Source organism: Onychostoma macrolepis, chromosome 24 (genome assembly GCF_012432095.1).
Source record: "Onychostoma macrolepis isolate SWU-2019 chromosome 24, ASM1243209v1, whole genome shotgun sequence".
Classification (NCBI taxonomy): domain Eukaryota; kingdom Metazoa; phylum Chordata; class Actinopteri; order Cypriniformes; family Cyprinidae; genus Onychostoma; species Onychostoma macrolepis.
The window spans coordinates 9,681,167-9,705,495 of NC_081178.1; the positions used below are offsets into that span (position 1 = coordinate 9,681,167).

A 24,329-nucleotide genomic window follows, 5' to 3' on the forward strand; every position below is an offset into this window, starting at 1 on the left:
TTTCGTTTTCCATCTGTTGATCTTCCTTCTCTTTTTTATTCTCGTTCTGCCTGGATTTCCCTTCATTGTTTCTCACTGTTGCTTTTTTATTACATTCTCATGGCTCTTATTCAGGAGTGATGTTTAGCTGAGCTCTTTTCCATGGATCTAATTCTCCTCGCTGCACGGTGGCTCTGAACTGCGCTGGGCATTGCTGATTACTTCCTGTGGCCGCGCTGCATGCAGTGCCAGGATAACAGTGGCAGTCTCTGAGCACCAACACAGAGCCAGTGTGCGCTAGGCCCGAGACGGTCTCTATTGGCTCCTGCTTTAGAAATACAGTCCAGAACTCCTGACTGAAATAGCTGGACTGCAAGAACGTAGACAGATAATATCAATGAAGCTCTTTCATCAACATTTTACTTACTGTGTCCTTTATTATAAGTTCAGGGTAAAGTTTGGCTGGTTAGTCAATCTTCGTCACTTCCTCATCACCATCTTCATTGAGGCTGCGGGGGCAGCATCTTTTGTTTTGACTCACTCATGTCGTGTCTTACTGCTTTCCCACGCTAACGTGTTTGTTTTCTTTCGGTGGTCTCCTCCAGGACTTGCTGTTGCCCAAACCCCTCTCTTCTCTCTTCTTTGTGGCACTTGTGTGTCTTTATATGTGTGTTTTTGAGCGAGGGGGCGGATGATCACCTGGCTGTGTCTCCTGGCTGCTATTTGATCCCGTTAAGCAGCTCTGTCTATCCGCATTGTGTGGAGATTAGTGCCTTGATAGCTTTCTTATTTCCTTCCTTTCTCCGGTTCCCTCTTTTCCTTAAAACTCCAGGGAGAAAATGCTGGTGGTGAGGCTGCCAGATGGTGTTTAGCTGAGAGTAAGAAAGATGGTAAAAGAAGAAAGAGGCACTCGAAGGAGATTGCGAGAGTGATGTAGGAAGAAGATTGTGATACAATGTGAGAGTGGAGGGAGGGTCAGAAAGGATAAAGATGTATTAAGGTCACCCACAACTCGGAAATCTTGGTAATTTGTCATTTCTGGGTAAAAGTGACGGGTTTTTTTATTGTCAAAATGGGTGTTCTACCAAAGTCATCCTCTGTATTGTTGGCAATGCATTCAAAATGAATAAAATTCATACATTCAGTTTTGGGGCTTGCTTTTCAAAAAACAAAGATAAAATGCCAAAATTGGGAAACATTTTATTGTATTTTTGGGGGGATAAAGTTTGCAATTGTGATTTTAAAATGCACAGTTTGGCCAAAAAATGTTGTCAGGCTGGCTATATACTACTACTAGTACACTGTAAAAAAAAAAAAAAAAAATAGTTAAAATTTTAAGGCAACCAGCTTCAGCAGATTTTTGAGTTTGCTCAACTTATTTTTGTGGGAGATTCTCAAATTTTTGTTGTATAAACTTAAAATGAAAAGTTGAGAAAACTCAAAAATCTGCTGAAACTGGTTGCCTTAAAATTTTAAGTTGGCTCAACTTTTTTTTTTTTTTTTACAGTGTACTACTACTAATTATTATTATTAAGATTATAACTGAATAAAAATATGAAACAAAGTAAGAAATATTACAATTGCTGCATAGTTTGACAAATATTATTATTATTATTGTTTAATTTTCAAATCAGAGAGCATTTAAAGCTTCTCTTTTCTTGACAAAAGCTGGTTTATAATTTCCCATTACAAGTTTTGAAAGATGTTTGGTGCATGTTGCATTCCCAAATTCACATAAGTGACCCAAACTCATAACAGATGCAGTTTGGAGCAACATTTACTGTGAACCGAACCACTCTGAGACTCTGAAAACACAGGATCATGAGCTGCTCATGTGTAAATGAACTCAGTGCTCACTCACAGTGCATATATTTATGAAATTAAAGGGATAGTTCACCCAAAAATGAAAATGAATTACTCACCCTCATGTCGTTCCAAACCTGTAAGACCTTCGTTCATCTTCAGAACACAAATTAGATATTTTTGGTGAAATCCAATAGCTTTCTGACCCTGAATGGACAGAAATGCAACTGAAACGTTCCCAGGCCCAGAAAAGTAGTAAAGACATCGGTAAAATAGCATGCATCGTGGTACTCTCGGAAGGTGCGTCGAAGACTGATACAGAAGAGACAGTAGAGAAGAAATTGTTGAATAAAGTCGTCATTTTTGTTTTTCTTTGCGCAAAAAAAAGTATTCTTGTAGCTTCATAAAATTACAGTTGAGCCACTTATGTCACTTGGACTATTTTAACATTGTTCTTGCTATGTTTCTGGGCCTTGAACATGGTAGTTACATTGTTGTCTATACAGGGTCAGATAGCTCTCAGATTTCCTCCAAAATAACTTAATTTGTGTTCTTACAGGTCTTACAGGTTTGGAATGACAAGCATGTGAGTAATAAATGACAGAATTTAAATTTTTGGGTGAACTATCCATTTAATTGTGCAGCCCTACACAAAGGTACATTGTTACTGATGGATCATCCAGACTGATATTTTAGATCCATCTACTTCTTGTCCATTTTTATTCTGCAGTTCATTCAAGAAACTCAAGAAGTTACAATTAATTAAATAATGATTTATAATGACTCTGCGAGGTTGTGTACCCTGTCTAGATGAACGTACGGTATGCAATTTAAAATCTGCCACCTCTTCAACTTTTCCATCAGTGTGAGGGAAGCCGAGCCGTAAAGAAGAGGGAACTTCTTCTGGAAGCATGCTGTTGCCATGGAAACTCTGACAGGAGCTCTCCTGAGTGTTTCACGTCCCATTGGCTGCTGCCAGGCAACGATGGACATGGGCGTGGGAGAGGGGAAACCCAACAATGGCTGCGGTAGTTCCTAAATCAAAGGACGAGCATAAATCGGGACTGCTGGGAGCCCGTTGCTTTGGCTCGCTGATATGGCTGTGACCAATCGGCTTGTTATGCTCATTAGGCAAGAATAAGCCTATAGAGTTTGATTGGATTCGACTGATTTGGGAAGAGTGTACAGGCTTAAGTAGTGTTAATGATAGACCTCTATTGAGGGAATGAATCATTGTGATTGGCCAACTGTGGTTTGGAGTATTTCGAGAGGGGCTTGGGATGCTTGATTGATGGAATACTGATGCGAGCTTATTCAGTGATTTGACACAGTGCAGCCTGGAAAATGGGCGTACTGTTTGAGAAGGACTAGATGTACAAATGTAATTTTGATTTACTGAACATGTCAAAATCTATAATGCCCGATTAACCATAAAAAATGGTGATGTTGGAAAAAATGAATTTAAAGGGATAGTTCACCTAAAATGAAAATCCTGTCATCATTTACTCACCCTCATATTTTTAAACCCATATGAAACCCTCACCCTTTTTTCCATGAAACAGAAGTTTTGAAGACTTGTGTTGGGACTGTCAGCTACTGTTATTAAAGATATTGTTCTTTCTCCCTCTCAGAAAACTCTCTGTTGCGGTATGTAAGTGATGAGAAGGCCGCTGATTTGGCTGGGCGCAGCATGAAGAGAGACACGGGAAAACGCGGCAAGAAGAAGAGCGAAAAGAGCGGGAGCCCCACCCACTACGCCCTCCTCCCCACCCTCCAAATGGAGGTGCTCCGTCAGGAATCCATGAACACGCCTAACCCAGACTCCACCTCTCTTTACCATGTAAGTAGTATGTTTTCTGCCATGTGAACTGAGTCCTCTGAAGGGAGTTGGTTTATTCTGCGGCCATTTTGGCGGTGCTGTTTGTAGTCATGCAAATACTGCGTATGTCATCTCCAAAACTTTTAAGTTTCAGTAACAAAACTTATATATTAAAGTGATTGGTTTTTTGGATTTAAAGTTGGGACATTCTTTTGCAGCCACCAATAAAGTTGGACTGTAAATATTTTTGTCTTGTTTTTCAATGTATTTCCTAAAATATCCTTTAAAGAGATAAACTTCTGTTCAAATGTTTGAGGCTAGAGCATTTTTTTTTTTTTTTTTAGTTGAGTTTTTATGCTTTTTTTCAGCAAGGAGACAATAAACTGATGAAAATTGATAGTAAAGACATTTATAATGTTACAAAACATTTCTATTACAAATAAATGTTGTTCCACTTTCTATACATCAAAGAATACTGAAAAAATCTATCACTGTTTCCACAAAAATATTAATCAGTACAACTGTTTTCAACATTGATAACAAGAAGTAATGACTGCTTAAAATTCAGCTTTGCCATCACAAGAATAAATTACATTTTAAAATATATTCAAATAGAAAAGTTATTTTGAATTGTAAAAATATTTACTTTGGATTAATGGATTAATAAAAATACATTTGTTAAAAAATTTAAATATCTTGTGCAGTTTTGCTTCTCAAAAACATTGCTCATGTTTTAAGGATGTTACCTGCGAAACAAGACAAAAATACTGATTAAGAAACTTTTTTTGCATTGTGCGATTACAAAAGGTTCTTTGCTATTGAGTGGTAGTATGTGTGCCTTTTATCTGACATGTCTCAATCAGGTTCTTTCTCTTTGTCTAAGAATGTCTCTTTTTGAGCGTGACAGTCTGGATCAGGCTAAACTCAGAGATTGTGAGGAATATCGCACAGTGTCTGTGTTCCTTTTATTTTCTGCTGCTCAAACAAAGTAATAAAGAGTTATTCTTCAAGGCCTGGCTGCTTTCACCGGTTCTTTGCTCGATCAAGGTTCTGTGATCACTGCAGGCAGAGTCTTACATAAAGAGTTTTCATTGAAAGCACCAGGTCATGGTGTGCAGAAGGAGAATGTATACTTGCGCCCACATGCTAGGTGAGTGTTTGTGCGTGCGTGTGTGTGTGTGTGTGTGTGTGTGTGTGTGTGTGTGTGATTGTGTGTGTGCATATAATGAGAGTGTTAGTCCTCTACCTTTAGTCAGCGTGGAGGTGTGTGGGAGTTTGTGCTCAGCCCTGTGTATACTGTATGTGTATGTGTGTGTGTGTGTGTGTGTGTGTGTGTGTGTGTGTGTGGGTGAGTGGGTTTTCTCAGTGAGACCAGCCGTCCTATGTGTGAAGTTATTAGGAGTGGAGGTGAGATCTAGCTGTCATTTTTAAGAGGGAACGTGGCAGCCGATGTTCTTGAGTGCACACACACCGACACAGCCATAACCACACACACAAACACCAAGGGAAAACTAATAATCCAGGGAAAAGTGACTCGCAGTGGTGTGTCACAGTGTGCATATGGATGCTGAGTAGGCAGATGGTGGTTCTGTGGGGGTGGGCGGGGCTAAGTCATGTTGTCATCTGTCACAGGGCACGGAGTGACGTGATTGGCCGAGCTCCATCTGAAACAGAACTGTGATTGGCCAAGACTCGGCCATGTGCTGTTTTCATGTCAATATGTTGTGCTTTATATGTCCGTCAAACCATGAGAAGTGATTGCATGTGTTTAGTTCTCTATTTTTTTTTCCAAAATGAGATCTAATTATAGGTCCTCATGAAGAAGTGTGAAAGGTGCCACTGTGAGATCCCTGCTGGGGTGTTACAGTGTTGCGTAAGAGCGACTTTCACAGTGTATCTTACCTGCGGCTTCTGTTTATAGACACCCTCAGCAGGGTGATGTATGTGTGTCCTCTGACCTGATCTGGGATAAAGGGTATGCTGGGGTGGGAGAACTCTGCTGACCACTCCATCACCATAAGTTTGGACCAGAACCAATGCTGGTCTCAGCACTCTTGCTATTGTTCTCTCTCTAGCTCATGAACTTTGCTAGAAACTTTACAAACTTATAATCTGCATATACCACTCTGGGTTGTACATGATTATCGGGGAGGGGAGAGACAGGGTGAGACCAGAAGAGACACAACAAGATGAAATGAAACAAGAAGAGAAGGTAAGATGCAAAAAGAAAAGAGGTGAAATGAGATGAGATGAGATGAAACAAGATTAGAACAGAAGAGACAATGAGAAGAGAAAATAAGATTTGAGGAGATGAGACCAGAAGAAAAGAGACACCACAAGATTAAACATGGAGAGAAAGGAATATGGAAAAAGAAGAGAGACATTAGCAGATGATGCAAAATGAGAGGAGAAAAGACAAGATGAGAAGTGAAGAGACAAAATGAGAAGAGAATGTAAGATGTGAGAAGAGGTGTGAGACAAGAAAAGATTATTCGAGACCCATAGAGACAAAATGAGAAGGAAAGATGCAAAAAGAGAAGGGATGACATGAAAAGAGTCAATATAAAATCAAATGTGAAGAGAAGATGCCAAATGATGCAAAAGGAGAAGAGAGTGCACGATGAGACAAGAACAGATGTAAAAGTGAGACAAAATCAGAAGAGAAGAAGCAGGTTGAGACGTGAAGAGACAAAATGAAATAAGAAGAGAATGTAGGACGTGAGAAGTGAGATGAGACAAGAAGATACAATATGAGATGAGACCAGAAGAGAAGGGACTGAAGAAAGGAACATTCAAAACTAGTAGAGTTGAGAGGAGATTAGATGAGATTAAACGAAATGAAATAAGAGAAGATGGAAAAGATGAAACAATCGGAAGAGAAGAGGCAAGATGAGAATTGAAGAGATTAAATTAAATGAGAAGAGAACCTAAGGTGTGAGGAGAAAAGAAAAGACGATATGAGCTGAGATGAGACGAGAAAAGACATGGCAAGATGGAACATGGAGAAGGTAACATTCAAAACTAGAGGAGATGAGAGAAGAAATTAGATGAAACTTAATGAGAAGAGGTAAGATGAGAGGTAAGACAAAATTAAATACAAAGAGAAGATGCGCGAAGAGATGAGAGGAAACAAGACATGATAAGACAGCAAAATGAAAAGAGAAGCTAAGATACGAAGAGAAGATCAGAGAAGATTCAAGAAAAGATGTGAGAAGAGAATATGCGAAGAGATGCAAGAAGAGGAAAGAAGAAAAGAGGAGATGAGATGAGATAGCAATATTAGAATAATATTAAAAGAGAAGGTCAATTAAGATGAAAGATGAATAAGATGCCATATGAGAAGATGCGATGAGATGATACAAGAAAAGCCGAGAGGAGAGACCACGCTGTATGGCGTTGATTTAATAAGCCTGCAGCTGTTGGTATGTGCAGTGTAACTGCATTAAGCACTATTGTTTACAGTGGTGTTTTATTGCCTGCGTTGCAGTCTGATAAGAGAGCTGTAGTTTGTTTGAACAATGCCAGCACACTGACCTCACACTCAAGGAGAACGCTCACTCACTCCGTCGACCGGACACACACACACACAAAAGTGTTTTGCCTGACTGTCATAACACTTTAGACACAGCCCAGTGCCTTCAGTCCTATTCATTTGAGCAACCCATTGCCATCATTACATAATTTGAAAACTACAAGAGCCTCCAGAGAAGGCACTGCTTACTTACAGGTTTCTTTTAGGTTAATGCAATGCTTTAAGGCCATCACATGGAGCATATGTCAGCATATGTCAGTTGTTGATATCACAGCGGAAAAGGTTTGTACCATATGTCATGTGAACTGAGAGCCTGTGTTGCCATGTGGCATTCAGTTGTAGCCTGATGGCAGATCTTAGCATGCTATCTAGGGCAATGTGTTAGTGAACAATAGAACAAATTCACTAGTTTCTGAGAGTGACCCTCAACATCAGAGACTGAGAGATTGGATGAACAGAACCATTTCACCATAGCAGAAGGCAACCAGAAGAAACTGTAGGAAGCCAGAACCATATTCATGCCACGTTCTGAGATGTAACCACTGTGTTTATTCGAGTCACACGGGTCATAGTTGTCCCATAATGCTCTATCGCTCTCGGAAGATTGTGACCCCTGAGGCATAAGAAATGAAGTTTAGAAGATCTTTGGACTCGGTTTGCTGATGCACATCTCGTGTTCACGTCTTGTAGGATTTGTTCAAGAGCTTGAAGTTCCTCAACATTTAGACTTATTCATGAAACCCAAGCAAAGAGAATTTTTGTGCATGTCATTCCTAAAAGCGTTCCTACACAAGAACGATTGACAGATATTGTTCTGCTTATGTTTCATGAATGAGGCTTGTTACGCGATTCCTAGTCACTGTAAAAGTTGCTCTTCAATCCCTACACATTTTCAGTGATTACCAGTGATCATTTCAAGCAACTTTGGATGTCATTTGACGGCATTATTTCAGCAAGGCCTTTAACTCAGCAAGACCCCCCACTCCCCCTGTTTCTTCACTGATATTAAAAATGCAGTCAATTGCTGAAAGTCAAGGTTGGGTATTGCCTGTAGGCGTCCGTCCCTCTATGTCATCCGCTTAGTATATGCCTATTTTGTTTCTTGATATATTTGCTGTGTCATATACTGCTATATCATTTTGCTTTGTTCATGTCTAGGTGTTGAATCCTTAGGGAAGTTTTTCTTGCTGCGTCTTAAGTGTTTCTCACAACTTGCTCCAATTCACACACCAATCGCGATTCACACCTTCTGGGAGGAGATTCCCACAGCGCTTTGGGAGAGAATTGCATTGACATTGAATTGTGTCATGAGGTGAAATGCTGGGAAAACCATCTTTTTTGTCATTTTATATTTTTTGGGCTTTAATTTATGGGAAAGTGAAGTAAAAGAGAATGAAAGGGACCCTGGACTCGAACTTGGGTCTCTGAGACAATTACCATTTTTATTGAATAACCGATAATGGCACAAACAGAAAATCATCTTCAAGAAGTGGACACGGTATATTCAGAAACTCCTAAATAAATAAAGACATTCTATGAACCGGTTGACTGAGTTTCTAAACCTGTTCCATTAATCAATTTCAGTTATACCTCTTGGGCTTCAGGGCAACTTCCCTCAGGCACATATCAATAAATCAATTAGCGTGATGCTTGTCAGTGTGTTCTCCATACTGTTGCTAATAGATGCATGGCAACGCAAGTTTACCTCTAATTTAATGCTCAAGCTTGCAGGAAGTTTCCTCACAGAAGAGAATTGCCACAGGGCAAACATAAATATGTTCTTGGTCTGGGCGTGCTCATCCGAGAAATACTGCTCAATAAACACACGGGCCAAGGATGTTAGAAATCTTATTTATTTTCTCTCTATGCCTCTTCCCGTCTTCCTTCTCTCTTGGCTGTTTGGGCTCTCGCGCTTTCATCTTCTCAGATGTCGCCTCTGATTTTAATTTGTTTTGTGAAGGATTGATGCTCGGAGATCATTATGTTCACACATTTCCTCCATGTGATTCCACTCAGGAGAAATGGATGTGTTGACCGATAATTTTGTCTCGTTTCACTTCCTCCTGCTGTATTTCCCAACATTTCTCCATTTGTTTTTATTCTTAAATCTTGTATAAATATATTTCAATGTAATTCTAATGTATTTGTATAGTATTTATGAATAAATACAAAAAAATGCATATGTGTGTGTTTGTGTGTGTGTATTTTTATTTGTATTTATGTTGTGTCCTCTACTTTTCTTGACAGACATTCCAGGGATCCTCTCTGCTATCCAAGACCAAGAAAAAGAGTAAAGGTGATCACTTATCTTTCTTATTCTCATATTTGGGAACATTGTCTTCATTGCGTACACTGCTTGTATATTTTGCCTGCATAATGTTGCCTGCACCAACATAAACCTAAAAGACTAAAGAAAGTTAATTTCATGATACTTATAAGCATTCTAACACATTTTGGCAGCTGCCTAGTGCATTCCTTAGATTTAACAGTGGAAAGACCTCTAAAGTTGCAAGACTATTATGACAGTAAATATCCTCAAAAAATGGTACATTGCTGCCTGAAAGAATTGATGATTGAGATTGACAATCTCACTATGATTGAGACTGAGCTTTTAAACCAAAGTACAACTAAAATAGCACATAATCAAGTTACAAACTCAATGTATTTCAGGAATGTTTTCTATTCTAATCAGTTTGAAGTCTTCTGCCCATTCACTTAAAAATATTACAATTTGTTATAATAAAATAATAAGCCATAAGTGGCTGTGCTTTACAATCATTTTGCTACAAGTAGGAGATGTTCTTAGCCATGGCACATAGTAGAGGTTGTTAATGTCTGATAATCAATATAGTAACAGACCAGTTCACCCAATAATGAAAATTGTTTGCCCTTATTATATGACTTTCTTTCTTTTGTCAAATACAAAATGAGATGGTCACGCTACAGATTTATTAATTTTAAATTTTATTCACATTCACAAATATGGTGCATAGAGACATGTAATGCTAGTTTTGGCATAACTGATAACCAACATTTCTTCTCACGAGTCTCACAATCAGTCATGCCAAGTTTAAAAATGTGCTTATTCAATGCTGAATGAGAATTGAGAGCTGGGTATGATTGGGTAAACTTTTTCAAAATTGTCATAATTTTGGCCTGTCTTTCACACAAAGTTATCATATGGCTTCAGAAGTATAGTGCACAAGCCAAACTGATTGTCCATTTTGGGGTGTTTACTAGTCGTTATTCACTTTCATTATAAGGAAAAGAGCAGCATGAACATCCTGCACATGTCCTTTTGTGGTCTACAAAAGAATGAGACTTATACTGGGTTGAAACAACATGAGTTGAAGAATGAGTTGACAATGAGTAAATGATCCCTTTAATACAGAAATGAACTGATGATGCTATTATACAACAGCTTTACTCAATCAGGATTCTGAACTATTAATTTTATAATAGTTATTAACACATACTGTTCTCTTATATGGCATTCAGCAGCCCCACTGTCCTCCATCAGTAAGAGAAGAATCTCCTGTAAGGACCTGGGTCGTGGAGACTGTGAGGGCTGGCTGTGGAAGAAGAAGGACGCAAAGAGCTATTTCTCGCAGAAATGGAAGAAGTACTGGTTTGTTTTGAAGGACGCCTGCTTGTACTGGTACATGAACGAAGAGGTGAGTGTGTGTGCGTGTTTGGCCAATACAGTTGTCTTTGTTGTTTCTCATATCCACCAGCGCAGCAGAAACTTTATCGATCTAGAGATGAGACTTTAATTGGTGCCGGCTTTACCCTCTTGTGTGGAACAAGATTAATGCTCATCTACCCCAACAAACAGTCTTCTACACACGCTGTTGCTGTAATGAAGATAAGGAACTTCTCCCAACAAACACTCCCTTTCCCTCCCGTACTTGTTCCCTTGCTCCTTCGCTTTTGATTAATTACCCTCAGTGTTTTCGCTTTTTATCACGGCCAGGGTGTGGGATTCGGCTGCCGTTCTGGGGGTTTCGGAGGAAGTATGGGGAGGGGAGGGTTCCTCTCGGCCTGGTTTTGGTCCACTGAGAATCCTGCAACATAGTCCGGCTCTGCTATAATTGATGATCTTCTACTGTGTGGGTTTTGTAAACACAGACAGGCTTACAGAGAGCCACAACAATTTATGCTTTTCATTTATTTATGCAGAGCTCCTGTCAACGGTGCTGCTGCAGTATAATGCTGGGGAAAAAAGTAATGGAATGAACCAAGAAAAAGAAAGAAGAATAAGGAGATGTAACTCCTAACGAGGATGTAATGACATTACAGATGAGTGTAAGTGGGGTGAAATGTCTGCACAATCCTCTCTCTTTCTTTTTTCCACCTTGTAGGATGAGAAGGCCGAAGGGTTTGTCAGCCTCCCTGAGTTTAAGATCGACAGAGCCAGTGAATGTCGCAAAAAATAGTGAGTAACTTTACAAACTTTTGAGATGATGATGATGCTTGGGAATTCTTATTGTGTCTTCACTCCCTACACAGTGCGTTTAAAGCGTGCCATCCTAAAATCAAGAGCTTCTACTTCGCAGCAGACGGCGTGGACGATATGAACAGATGGTTGAGTCGTCTCAACATGGCGGCTGCCGGCTACGCAGAAAGAGAGCGAATCCGTCAAGAACAGGGTGAGAATTGCTGTAGTTAGGAAGGTTATGGGTTCGATTCCCAGGAAATACGTGTGTCTTGAAGTTGCTTTCAATATTAGTGTCTGAAAAGTATGGCTGTCATGATTCCTTCATTCAATTCGAGTACTCCATTTTAAAAAATCCTCGATTGCATTTTGCCTGAGTCGAGTAACCGGCAAAATATAAGAAGTGGCGCATTCCACAGACGGGAATCCATGAAACGTGTTACTAGACATAGCATAATGCTATTGTGAATTTACAAATGCTGTGATTCAATTAAATAAATACATGCAATGCAGGTTAAATATAGGCTCTTTAATCATTTCATTAAATTATTAATTGTCTCAGAGCACCTCCGTTCACAAACACAAACAGTTATTATTTATCCTTTTTATCATGTGTGGAGCATCTCAAACTCCATCTCTCATCTCTGAGTATTGTTGTGAGTTAAAGTCGCACTGAATTGTAAAGTACATACGAGTGTAATAGATTATCAAACTTGGTTCTATCCATTGGTTGTTGATTAGTTTTTTGAGGTGAGGGTGTTGCACTCAAAAATGAAGGTCAGCTTGCAGTCAATGGAGGAGGAGCGGACTGGAGAGGTCTGGCATACATTTGCCAGTCTCACTGAAAGGTTATATATATATATATATATATATATATTGTATATTATATATTGAAATTTTGATAAAAAGTTACGAAATATTAAAAACTTTCACAGATGACATTTACATGAACATAGACATTTACAGTAAAGTCTATAAAATGCATTTGCAAAATAGATTTTATGGTGAATGTTTGACTTAAACATTTCCTAAATCATCTTCATAGGATGTTGAGATGTCTAAAACAAATAGCCCAATACAGAAAAAAAGACAAAAAAAAAGGTAGGAAAGTAGGTGTGTTTCAGAGAAACTGATTCACAAGTCCACAACAGAAGTCAAGGTTTGGCTGGTTAGCTGGTTACCCCCTGCTGGTAGATGCTGTAATTACACCATCAAGTCCTTAAAAGTTCTCCATTTGTCATTCAAAATTGGCAGGTAATATTTTTATGGATTTGTTGATGATTTGACAGTACCTGATTCTTTTAAAAGCTTATAGTTCACCCAAAAATGAAAATTCTGTCGTTAATTACCCCTGATGTCACATGGACTATTTTACCGATGTCCTTGCTACGTTTCTGGACCTGGGAACAAGTTGTGTTGCTGTCTATGGAGGGTCTGAGAGCTCTCTGCTTTCATCAGAAATATCTTAATTTGTGGTCCGAAGATAAACAAAGGTCTCATGGGTTTGGAACGACACAAGGGTGAGTAAATAATGAGAGGACATTTCATTTTTGGGTGAACTAGCCCTTTAAAATGGACTTTTCTCTTGGATTTTCCTTCCTGCCTTTGACATCACAAATCAGGGTAGACTATAGTGAAGGCCTAGGGACTCTGAAGTAGAGCATTTTACTGCAGGTTCTCATTGAAAAACCTGCATGTGTCTTTGTGCCCCACATCTCTGAGGGTTTAATTTAATTATTGTTTACTTTATAGAAATGTTTTGCAACAAGCTAATGACTCCCTGCATGTTCCTCTCTCTTCCAGCAGACTACTGGAGTGAAAGTGAACACGAAGACAATGAGACGCCCTCGACGCCCAAGCAAGACAGCCCACCACCCCCTTATGACACGTACCCACGGCCACCCTCAGTGAGTCAGCATCCAGCACACACACAGACACACATGGCTCCCTCTCATTGTGTAATCCCACACAATAGCACGGCTTCATAATGCTTGACATTTGGCATTGGTAAAAGAGCTGTTTTGTAGTGCCGTCCCCCAGACCTGGCCTTACCATGTCACTGAGTGACTGTGTGTGTGTGTGTGTGTGTGTGTGTGAATGAGTCAGACCACCTCATCTCTGAGCCCACTGTAGAGATGCGATGAGATTGAGTGTTATTTCTCTGTCTCTCTATGTATCTCTCAGTCTTTGTGAGTCACTATTACATTTACCCTGTGGTCATGATAGACAGTATCGGATATTTATTTCCTTTTTGGCAAGTCTTATGAAACCTGTCATATTAATCGTTGAGTAATATTTCACACAAAATCAAAAGATAAAAATATATTCTTTATTTGTTTTGTGAAGAAAACAAAGCCTATTTTTAAGATTTCTATGACAATTCTCATCACTGTAAAAAAAAACTCAATGTAATGTGAAAAAAAAAATCAAGCATATAGATTATTATTATTATATTAATATTTATATGCCATTATATGTGTATGCATTCCTGAATGTGTGTGGTTTAATTTGTGTGTTCTGGTTTAGAGTCACTGTGATTTGTGTATTTTCAGTGCAGGACTGCAGGGCAGGTCAGCCAGAGGCCACACACAGCAGCAAAACTTTTATTTAAGAGCAAACAAAGAGACATGAATTAAATGCTTTTCTTTCCTTCAGATTTTCTTTTTCCTTTTACAAGGCCCCTCCATTTCTCCTCCACACATTGTTCCCATAGAGAAACGAATTAGGCGAGACTGACGTTGTTAACTGTTTTTCTATCTTGATCTATCTATCTTCGATCTATCTATCTTCGATATAGATCTATCTATCTATCTATCTATCTATCTATCTATCTATCTATCTATCTATCTATCTATCTATCTATCTATCTATCTATCTATCTATCTATCTATCTATCTATCGTTCTATCGTTCTATCTGTTGTTCTATCTTTCTAGCGTTCTAACATTCTAATCTATCTATCATTCTATTGTTCTATCATTTTATAGTTCTATCTATTTATCTATCTATCTATCTGTCTATCATCTATCTATCTATCTATCTATCTATCTATCTATCTATCTATCTATCTATCTATCTATCTATCTATCTATCTATCTATCTGTCTGTCATTCTATTGTTCTATCGTTCTGTCTATTGTTTTATTGCAACTATAATTAAACCTGTTTTTTTGGAACATTGCCAATTGGTTGAAAGCTGGAAGAGCAGTTGGCCCATATTCAGAGTCTAATTTCACACTAACACAGCTTCAGGTTCTCCCTCCACTCCTCTGTCCCCTATTCCTTCATTTTTCTATATTCGGCAGTTTTCACTGAAACCAGAGCTCTCTCTTTGTTCATTATTCATCTGCCTGTCTTAGATGAGAGCGGGTATTCAGGGGCCTGGTCTACTCTCTGAGTTTCTTCATTAGCACATTTTATTCTTGCCTTTTGCCTGAAGGTGATACGTGCAGAAGAGCAAAAGCAATGTGTCCATTCATGATTTTTAAGCCTAGTGAATTTTAAGGGGCTTGAACCATTTATACCCTTGAAAATGTACTTACATGATGAGCATCAAAATCAGTCGTACTTGGTGTTTCCTTTCCTTTCGGTAATTTTTTTGACTTTGGTACCCCAAATACTGTAAGACAAAAAAAGATGGCTGGCACCCCTGAGAATAAGAGCGATGTTGTGTAAAAGCCTCCTACAATCTAGCAGATACTTGGGTTTAACCAAATGTTCATGTTTTTCTCTCACACAGAACCAGGTGAGTTGTGCCAGTCCTTACCTAGAACCCAAGCACGGCCGCCTTTCATCCACAGAAACTTCACAGTCTCGCTCCTCTCACGAGGAGTACCGCTCCGAACCGCAAGGTGGAAGCAGCAGTGGAGGAGGTTCCCCAGCTCGGAAGTCCGCCAGCCAGCGGCGCTCATGGCAGGACCTGATTGAAACCCCTCTGACCAGCTCAGGCCTCCACTACCTGCAGACCCTGCCCCTAGAGGATGCTGTGTTCTGCGAGCCAGGGGCAGGTCTTTCTCCAGAATATCGCCGCCAATCCACTCTGCCTGCCCAACGCACACTGATGCAGGAACATTACGGTCCCTTCCCAATGCTTGAAGGGGAGAGGCTCCGAGACCCTGTTAATGCAGCCGGGAAACCCCGCAGCTTCACTTTGCCTCGGGATAGTGGCCTGCATGCCCTCCTCACACCCTCCGCCAGCATGGCAGAACAGCGGGACCCCAGCCGTAGGGAGCTCAGCCGTTCACACTGCATCAATAACGGTGGGTCAATAGTGGTTCAAAATCATAAGATATATATAATATACTGCATATATCATCCCCAAAATATAATATATCTCAAAACCGCTGATACTTGGGTTGGGTCTTGGGATATATATACATATATATATGTATATTGTCTAGGTCTATAGAAGTAAATAAAATAATATTATATATAAATTTGTTTATATTTATTACTTTTATATTTTATTATATATATATATATATATTAGTGCTGTCAAAATTAGCACATTAACGCAGGCAATTCATTTTTTCAGTTTAACGCGTTAAAATTATTTAACCTAGCCTAGGGATGGCCACCCCACTCATAACTGCTAATTCTGTCTTTTTTTTCTTGACAAGAAGTGCATTTATTCAGTCGCAGAATCTCTTTACGAGCACATCAAACGGGAGATGTTTCAGACGCGCACTTCAACTTCACTTCAGCGTCAGGCGCGAGTCAAAGGAGCGCGGAAACAGTACTGTGCTCGCAGCGCGTGCTCTTCAATACACGCACAAAGGTTCCGGCGCCCACATAGCCTGTATCATTTCATATCAAATGTCGTGATCAGTTAAGTCATGAAGGTACAAAAAAGGCGATTAAAGCTGCCATAAAACTGTGCATGCATGTAATATGTTATACATGAGTTACATTAAGAAAATGTCTCTGAAATGGTTTTCAAAACTGTCCTGGAATATCCTAGAAGTGGGTCAGAAAAGGTGATGAGAGTTGAGAGAAAATACGATGCGCGTCAGATCCACGAAATATCAGCCAAAACAACCTAATAACCAGCTGCTGTGATGTCTGTTCATCAAGAATAAAAGAAAAAAAGAGGAAATCAATAACTTTTATGGTTTTAAGGATTCATCTGTATTTAGTTTAGAATTTAGTGTTTGATAACTGTATTCAATTTCTGCTGAGGGGCACAGATAGATAAATTTGACATTTATTATAATGGGTTTATGTGAAGATTGTTTTAAGTTCACTTCAATTAGAAGTTATTTTTAAAGTCTAATAAATGTTAAAATTGATAGCTCTTAATTATAATGTAAAGTTGAATGGCTATAGTCAATGGTTAAATATTAGGGGAAACATTTTTTATAGGGAAATCAGTATTAATTGTAATCAGTGATACTGGCCTTCAGTCATAAAAATAAAGACATAATAAATATATATATAGACAAAAAAAAATTAAAATAGATCCTTTTACTAATGCGTATCATACTTGGAATGTATAGCTGGCAACTTAAGAACGGAGAGGCGGTTGTAACATCACAAACAACGTGAGTTTCAGCCAGAGCATTCATGTTAAGGCTTTTACACAGCAGAAATAAACTTGATGACAGCCACTATATATAAAATAATAAACACACGATTATGATAGGATATTTGTATGTGATTTTCTTGAGTTGAATGTGTACATCTATGCTACTTTGTGGAGCGATATAAAAGGCTATTAATAGCATATTTTAACAACAGTAAACGACCAAATTCCACATGTGATCGCAAAAGGAAGTTATTACAAACACTCAATGGTGGTTTGAAGTGAGTTCTGAGTAAAAGTGTATTATTAATCTCATAAATTGTCTTATGAAGCATGATGCTAATATTAGCTCTAATGCACCTGCAGAACAGGTCCCATTCTTCTTCATAATGCATTTTGTCATAATACTTCACGTAAGGTCGCAAGAAAATGTTTTGTTGTATTTATTTAGAAATACTTTTGATAATAGTTGGGTAAATGTATACTGGGATTGAAGCGATGTGGCTTGGTAAACATTTTATTTCCAGTATAAAGGCTAATAATGGCTGAATAAAAACAAAAGAATAATAAGGATTATGTCTCATACCTGGCGGAAGTGTGAAAGGTTCTGTTTCCTTAAACTAGTTTGTCATGCATTTCTTTTTTTCAACACATTTACAGGTAAATCCTAGTATTTTAAATTTGTGATTAATTTGTGATAAAATGTCCATGACTGTGATTAACGCGATTAAATTTTTTAATCGATTGACAGCACTAATATATATATATATATATATATATATATATATATATATATATACAGTACATGTATATCAAATTAAAATAATGTAATTTATAATTTTTTTTAATATTGTTATATATTTCTTATTCCTATTTGCCAGGACAGATGCTAATTTGCTAATGAATAAATAATTTACAAATGATGGATAATTATTATAATATAATTATTATAGCCTATGAATAATATTTATTTAGATTAGGACTGTCAAATTAAGACTTCAAAAGTTTAATTTCCCCTGACCCATAAATTCTGTAATTAGTTTAATTATTTTTTTATAATTGATTGACAGTCCAAATTTACACATAAATTGGTAATGATGACAAATGGGGGGATGTGATATTATCTGGCTTTTGCAAAGGTACTACTACTGAATACCCTTTATTATTATTTTGCAAGGTGAGTTGCTGTGCATGGCAGGTAATAAACGGTTCTGAGTACAAGATCGGCTCAAATCAGTCCTCTAAAACCTCTTTACCACGTTCTATTAGATTTTAATAACCCCTCTTATTATGAGAACAGTAGGCACAGCAGAGTTATTTTAATGCATGTGTGAATTTATTTGAGTGCTTCGATATTAAATTGTTAAGAGCAGTGCTCTCACAGAGGAACGTGTACAGGGATTTGAGCCTTTTTTTCTGTCTATATCTCTTCCTGTTTTCTTAGCTTCTGTGTCTTTCTCTTTTTCCCCGTTTGAATGTGTGTTGGAGCTGTATGAAGCATAAACAGTGTCTTAGTTGCAGATTTTTTTTAGCTGTGCTGTGAGGTTCCCCACTGAGATCTGTCCACTCGTTTCTTACGTACACACGTGCACACATGCACATGCAGGCATCTTCTTCCAGAAATAGCAGCATGCTCTTTCCTATGAAACTCATTTTAACCCTGCAGTATTGGTGTGGTTCTGTCACAAGCTCCTGACCCACTTCACTTTACTTTACCGTAGTTGATTTTGATTTACAAGGACAGTGCATCTTTATAGATATTTCCATAAGCCTGTTAGTTTTCAGATTTTCTTGATCACAAATCAAAAATTGCCTAAGAATTTATAAATCAGAAACACGGATACTCTTTTAAATAAATAAATACTATAAAAATATATATTTTTTATATTTTAAAATTTTAATTTACATTTTAATTGTTCCCCTGAGGGAAAATAAAACATTTAGCAGAACTTTAGCTTTCCCGTTTTAGCTTCTTAAATTTATCTTTGTATTAATATTAATTTATATTTTAATATTAATTCAAAAAATGTTATTAAAATTGTATGTTTGTTTAATGCATAATTTTTTTCCCCCTACAAAAATAGTTTCAGACCAAGCCAAGGTTTTCCAAAGGTTCAGGAGGGAACTGCAGGGGGTTTGTGAGTTGATGAAAAGCTAATAATTGATTAAATCAATGAAGAGATTGATTTTGAAATTTAAAATAAAAATGATAATAAATACTTTAAAAATAAAAAAATAACACTTACTACAAAAGACAAAATATTTTATTTATTTAGCTGCATGTCATTTGACCATTAAACATCATAAAAGAGTTATGAACATGCAAGTACGATGTTAAATTATTGAAATATTAACTTAAAAAGCTGTACTTCACACTGCCCGAAAAGTTTGGGAATACCTAGTTGTTAATCAGCTTTCGAAGAACTCGTTTTATAGTGCATAATCACACTGTTGATTATAAAACAACAGTCTATATTCTATATTACTACTTGCTTGACAACTATAAACTCCCTACAGATATGCAAATGAATTTTATTGCTTGGAGGAATGATTGTTTATTTGGATTATTACTGTAAATGTAACTACTTTTTACTTAACTTTTTTAAATGACTGTAATACTCTGCCTCATGGATTATTGCTTTAACCTTGTAGTTAGCAGTAAATTCTGAATGGGCTATTAATTCTCTCCTGTTTTCTGTTTGGTCTGGTGTCCGGATAGACTCATTTCTCTCCACAAACCTCACAGGAAGCCGACCATTTGCTGCTGGATTACCACTCTGTTTATATCCCCCGTGTTACTTTTCATCTTCCTCTCGTCTCGCAGTCTATCGCCTCATGGCTCATTGCCATCTCACCATCTATATTCCCCATCTCGCTGCCCATCTCCACTATCTCACCACCAATCTGCCCATCTCACTTCTCATCGGCTTTTTCCAAACTTTCTCTTCTAATATTCCCCTTTTTCGTCATCTCAGATGGATCTCCAGCAGCCCTTTATATATAATCCCAGTGGCTTTTAATGAGTCTCCCTCTTATCTGTGTCTTTTATATCGCTCTGTTTCTATCTCTCTCTGGAGGAGTAGGGGGCATCTGTTAGTCATCCACAGAGCCCATGCGTGCTGTACTACATACTGAAGAGAAAAGAGAGGCACGGCCTATTGATCGTGACTTTCAATCGCATGTTCCCCGGCAACTGGAGAGAAAGATCGTGTCGTGCAGTGCCGGAGTTTTCAGAGTTCTGTGCCATTTAACAAGTTCTAAAAGTATCACAAAGAGCTTTAAAACTTCATTGATTTATTCTGGTTTAGTCGTTGTTATTGTAATCTGTCACATGGCTAACCAAGCGGTCGATAAAATGCTTTTTCTTTCAAGTTATTGCAGGCGTGTAATAAAAGCAGGGCTTGCCAGCTTGCACACTAAATATACAAAAAGTAATATGCTAAAAAAGTTAGAGACGTGGCCTGACTTTCTGATCTAAATAGACAATGATTTTCCAATGATTTTTGACATATCAGACAGATATATATGGGGCTTTGGTACATAAATGGATAATGCCGGAATGAATAATTGTTTAGACTTTATTCACAATTTTTTTTAGTACTCAATTGATTTTCATCTACAGCTGTTCTGTTTTAACCTCCTAATTCAGTATTCATTCAAACTTGATTCCATTGCCAAATGCGACATATATTGCATCTGCAGCGTGTGGTGGGAGGCGCAGTGTGGGACTGCTGCCCTCTTTTGGTTGTTCAAAATAGTGTCTAAATACACGCCCTACATTAGCAGACTTATTAGTATCTGCTAATAAGTCTCAGGACTAGATGCTGATCATGGCCCACGTGTTTTACCTACACAAACACTACAACAACAGGACTGGAGTGACTCAGCCTATTTCCTGACTAACACATGAGCACCTGCATATACAGTACGCATGCAGACAGAAAGAGCAAAAAAACACACAACATGCCACCCGCTTGACAGAATGTCTGTCAGAGTGATTGATTGCCAAACCTGAGTAGCCTTAAGGGAGTTTGTCTCTGCTTTGAAAGGTGGCTGTGTTAAATGAAATGAGCATGTCATTTTAAACACTTATGAGATCTGCCTTCTAGTCTTACTGTCCTTCTTTAGGTGTCTACCATCACCAAACTGCACTTACTCAACCCGTTAGACCATCCATGTAAGACCACCTAAAGACCATATTAGAATAGCTAATAATTATTATTGAGTTGACCAACTAATAACCACCTTAAATCAGATGATCAGCTTATACCATGTTAGACCAGCTACTGGTTATGTTGACCAGCTGATGCTGAAGCAAGTGACCAGCTTAAAGCAGCTAATAGACAGCTTAGATCAGCAAATGGCCATCTTAGACCAGCAAATGACTATCGCATCTCAGACCATGTTAAACCATCCTATCACCATTTTAGACAGTTAGACCAGTGAATGATCAGCTTAGACCATGTTAGACCAGCTAACGATTATGCTGACCAGCTGATGATCAATAAAAGACCAGCTTAAACTATGTAGACGGCTTAGATCAGGAATGGCCATCTTCGACCAGCAAATGACCATCTTAGCATCTTATACCATGTTAGACCAGCGAATGATCAGCTTAGACCATGTTAGACCAGCTAATGATTATGTTGACCAGCTGATGATCAATAAATGATCAGCTTAAACCAGCTAATAGACAGCTTAGATCAGCGAATGACTATTGTATCTTAGACCATGTTAGACAATCCTATCACCATTTTAGATTTGTTAGACTGTTAAGATGGTCCTAAGCAACTAGCTCCTGCTCAGGACCAGCACATGACCAGCACTTGACCATCTTAAACCAGCTCATGACCACCTAAGGACCAGCTTAAACCAGCTCAAACCAGCAGCCATGCTGCAAAACATACCTAACCGGCATATGCTGTGTTTTTTTTTTTAACATGTTGACCAGCAAAAGACTAGCTTAAACCAGCTAATGACCATCTTCGAGTATGTTGGGCCATCTAAAACCAGCTAATGACCCACTTAGATCATGAAAGACCATCTAATGACCATCTTAGACCAACTAATTATCATATTGGCATGCTAATGACCAGCTTAAACCAGGTAATTAACAGCTTAGTCCGTGTTAGACCAATAATGGCAATCTTAGAAACCATCTAACGTGTTCCAAAATACCTCTTCAATTCTAAGCTATATTTTTAAGCAGAAAAGTGTTAAACACATTGAGAAGGGCAGATGTGTGGGTGTGTGTGTGTGTGTGTGTGTGTGTGTACTGTACATTGCAGACAGACGGAGATGGAAAGAAAAAGAGATGTTGTTTTGGCACGGAGAAACCCAGCACCCGTTTCTTCAAATGATAACAGATAAAAACCGAGACGGCGAGAGAAAATGTTCCCATATTTACATAAATCTGAGCCTGATTAAGCATTTATCTATGCCAGCCTGATGAAAGACACTTCTCGTCCAGGTCTTATGTCATTTCTCTCTGTCTACCTTCACAATTCCAGACTAACGAACTAAATAAATGAGCCGAGCATCATCAGCATACAAATACCAGCCTACACACCTGAATGAACATTAAAATGCACAGTTTAAATGTTGCAATCTGTTTATTTCTGTTCCAATCCCACTCAAAATTGTGCCTTGCTGGTCGAGCCACCCCTCATTAACTCTGGCTTTATGTGGCGCCCCCACAGGCGGGGAGCAGGAGTGCCATGGGCAGGCGGATTCGCTTGGTGATTTGTACCGGGCGCTGGAGCGTGCCAGTCTGTCGCCTATTGGTGAGCACCGCCTTTCCACCCGTCTGGAGTACAAACACCTTTTCATCCGGCGTTGCAACGATCCACAGCTAAATGACAAACTGCATCATCTCCGCATCCTGCAGAGCACGCTAAAGGTATCTGACCTCTGCTGCCGCATGGGTCCCACTGCACCATGTGTGCCTGTTTGTTTCATCTGTCCTGTCTGCCCATCCGTCCCTCTCCGTCTGTCTGATGTCTGTGGGGTTCTGGGGAAAGCAGGAATTTTGTGTGTTTTGTAGTCCATTTTGACACAATGACTTAGCCAAACTGCTATCCCAGAATCCCATCCATGTTAGACGGAGTTCTCTGTCTGGTGTGGGATGTGGGTTTTGGCCAAACTCTGAACCCTGCTTCTCTGTGTTGGGTTAATCTGGTTTAGGCTTCAACTGGTGCCATTGGGTCTTCCCATGGTTGGATCAGTCAGTCCGTGCCTATGCTGTGAACCCCCCCCCCTCCAACCCCAGGCTGTTACACTGTGCTTATTATGTTGGGGCAGAGCCTCCAGTTGCATTGTGGGTATTATTAACAGTTGGTCAATAGAAAAGAAAGGTTCCAAAACATAGGATCCAAGGTGGACCATTAATGATGATCTAATGACCATCTTACACTAGTTAATGACCAATTTAAACCAGCTAATTACCATCTTAGACGAGCATATGAGCAGCTAATGACTAGCTTATGCCATCTTAGACTAGCTAATCACCACGCTGACTACCTAATAACCAGTTTAGACCAGCTAATCGCCTTGTTGACCAGCTAATAACAAGTTTAAACCAAATATTGACTAACTTAGACCAACTAATAACCATGTTAGACCAGCTAATAACCAGTTTTGACCTGCTAATGATCATCTTAGACCAGCTAATAACCATGTTGACCAGCTAATAACCCGTTAAGATGAGCTAATAACCATCTTAGAACAGATAATCAGTATCTCGACCAGCTAATAACCAACTTAAACACGCTAATGACCATTGGTAAGGCCAAACTTTTCTCTGAACCCTGCTTCTCTGGGGGTTAACCTGGTTTAGGCTCCATTGGTGCCATTGGGTCTTCCCGTGGTTGGGTCAGTCAGTCCGTGCCTATGCTGTGAACCCTCCCTCCAACCCTAGGCTGTTACACTGTGCTTATTATGTTGGAGCAGAGCCTCCAGTTGCATTGTGGGTATTATAAACAGTTGGCCAAAAGAAAAGAAAGGTTCCAAAACCAATAATGATGCACTAATGACCAGATTATGACCTGTTAAAACAAGATGATTGCCATCTTAGACCAGTTAATGAATAGTTTAAACCAGCTAATGACCATCTTAGATCAGCTAATGATCATGTTGACTAGCTAATTACCAGATAATCACCTTATTGACCAGCAAATAACGTTTAAACCAACTAATGACTATCTTAGACCAACTAATGATCATGTTAGATCAGCTAATCACCAT

At 38.7% G+C, this 24,329-nt stretch overlaps 1 protein-coding gene across 17 annotated transcripts in view; it reads left to right on the forward strand.

Moving 5' to 3' along the window:
• Positions 1-24,329, forward strand: part of cnksr2a (connector enhancer of kinase suppressor of Ras 2a) — an 85,294-nt gene that overhangs the window by 55,158 nt on the left and 5,807 nt on the right. For 9 of the 17 annotated variants that reach the window (XM_058765117.1, XM_058765107.1, XM_058765108.1 and 6 more), the window contains 8 exons: positions 3,414-3,622; positions 9,381-9,429; positions 10,632-10,807; positions 11,495-11,568; positions 11,643-11,782; positions 13,372-13,475; positions 15,306-15,825; positions 22,787-22,986. In XM_058765117.1, coding sequence (XP_058621100.1) covers positions 3,414-3,622; positions 9,381-9,429; positions 10,632-10,807; positions 11,495-11,568; positions 11,643-11,782; positions 13,372-13,475; positions 15,306-15,825; positions 22,787-22,986 — 1,472 coding nt within the window. The remainder of the gene's footprint in view (positions 1-3,413; positions 3,623-9,380; positions 9,430-10,631; positions 10,808-11,494; positions 11,569-11,642; positions 11,783-13,371; positions 13,476-15,305; positions 15,826-22,786; positions 22,987-24,329) is intronic. The other 8 variants (XM_058765112.1, XM_058765116.1, XM_058765122.1 and 5 more) reach the window with 4 other exon arrangements.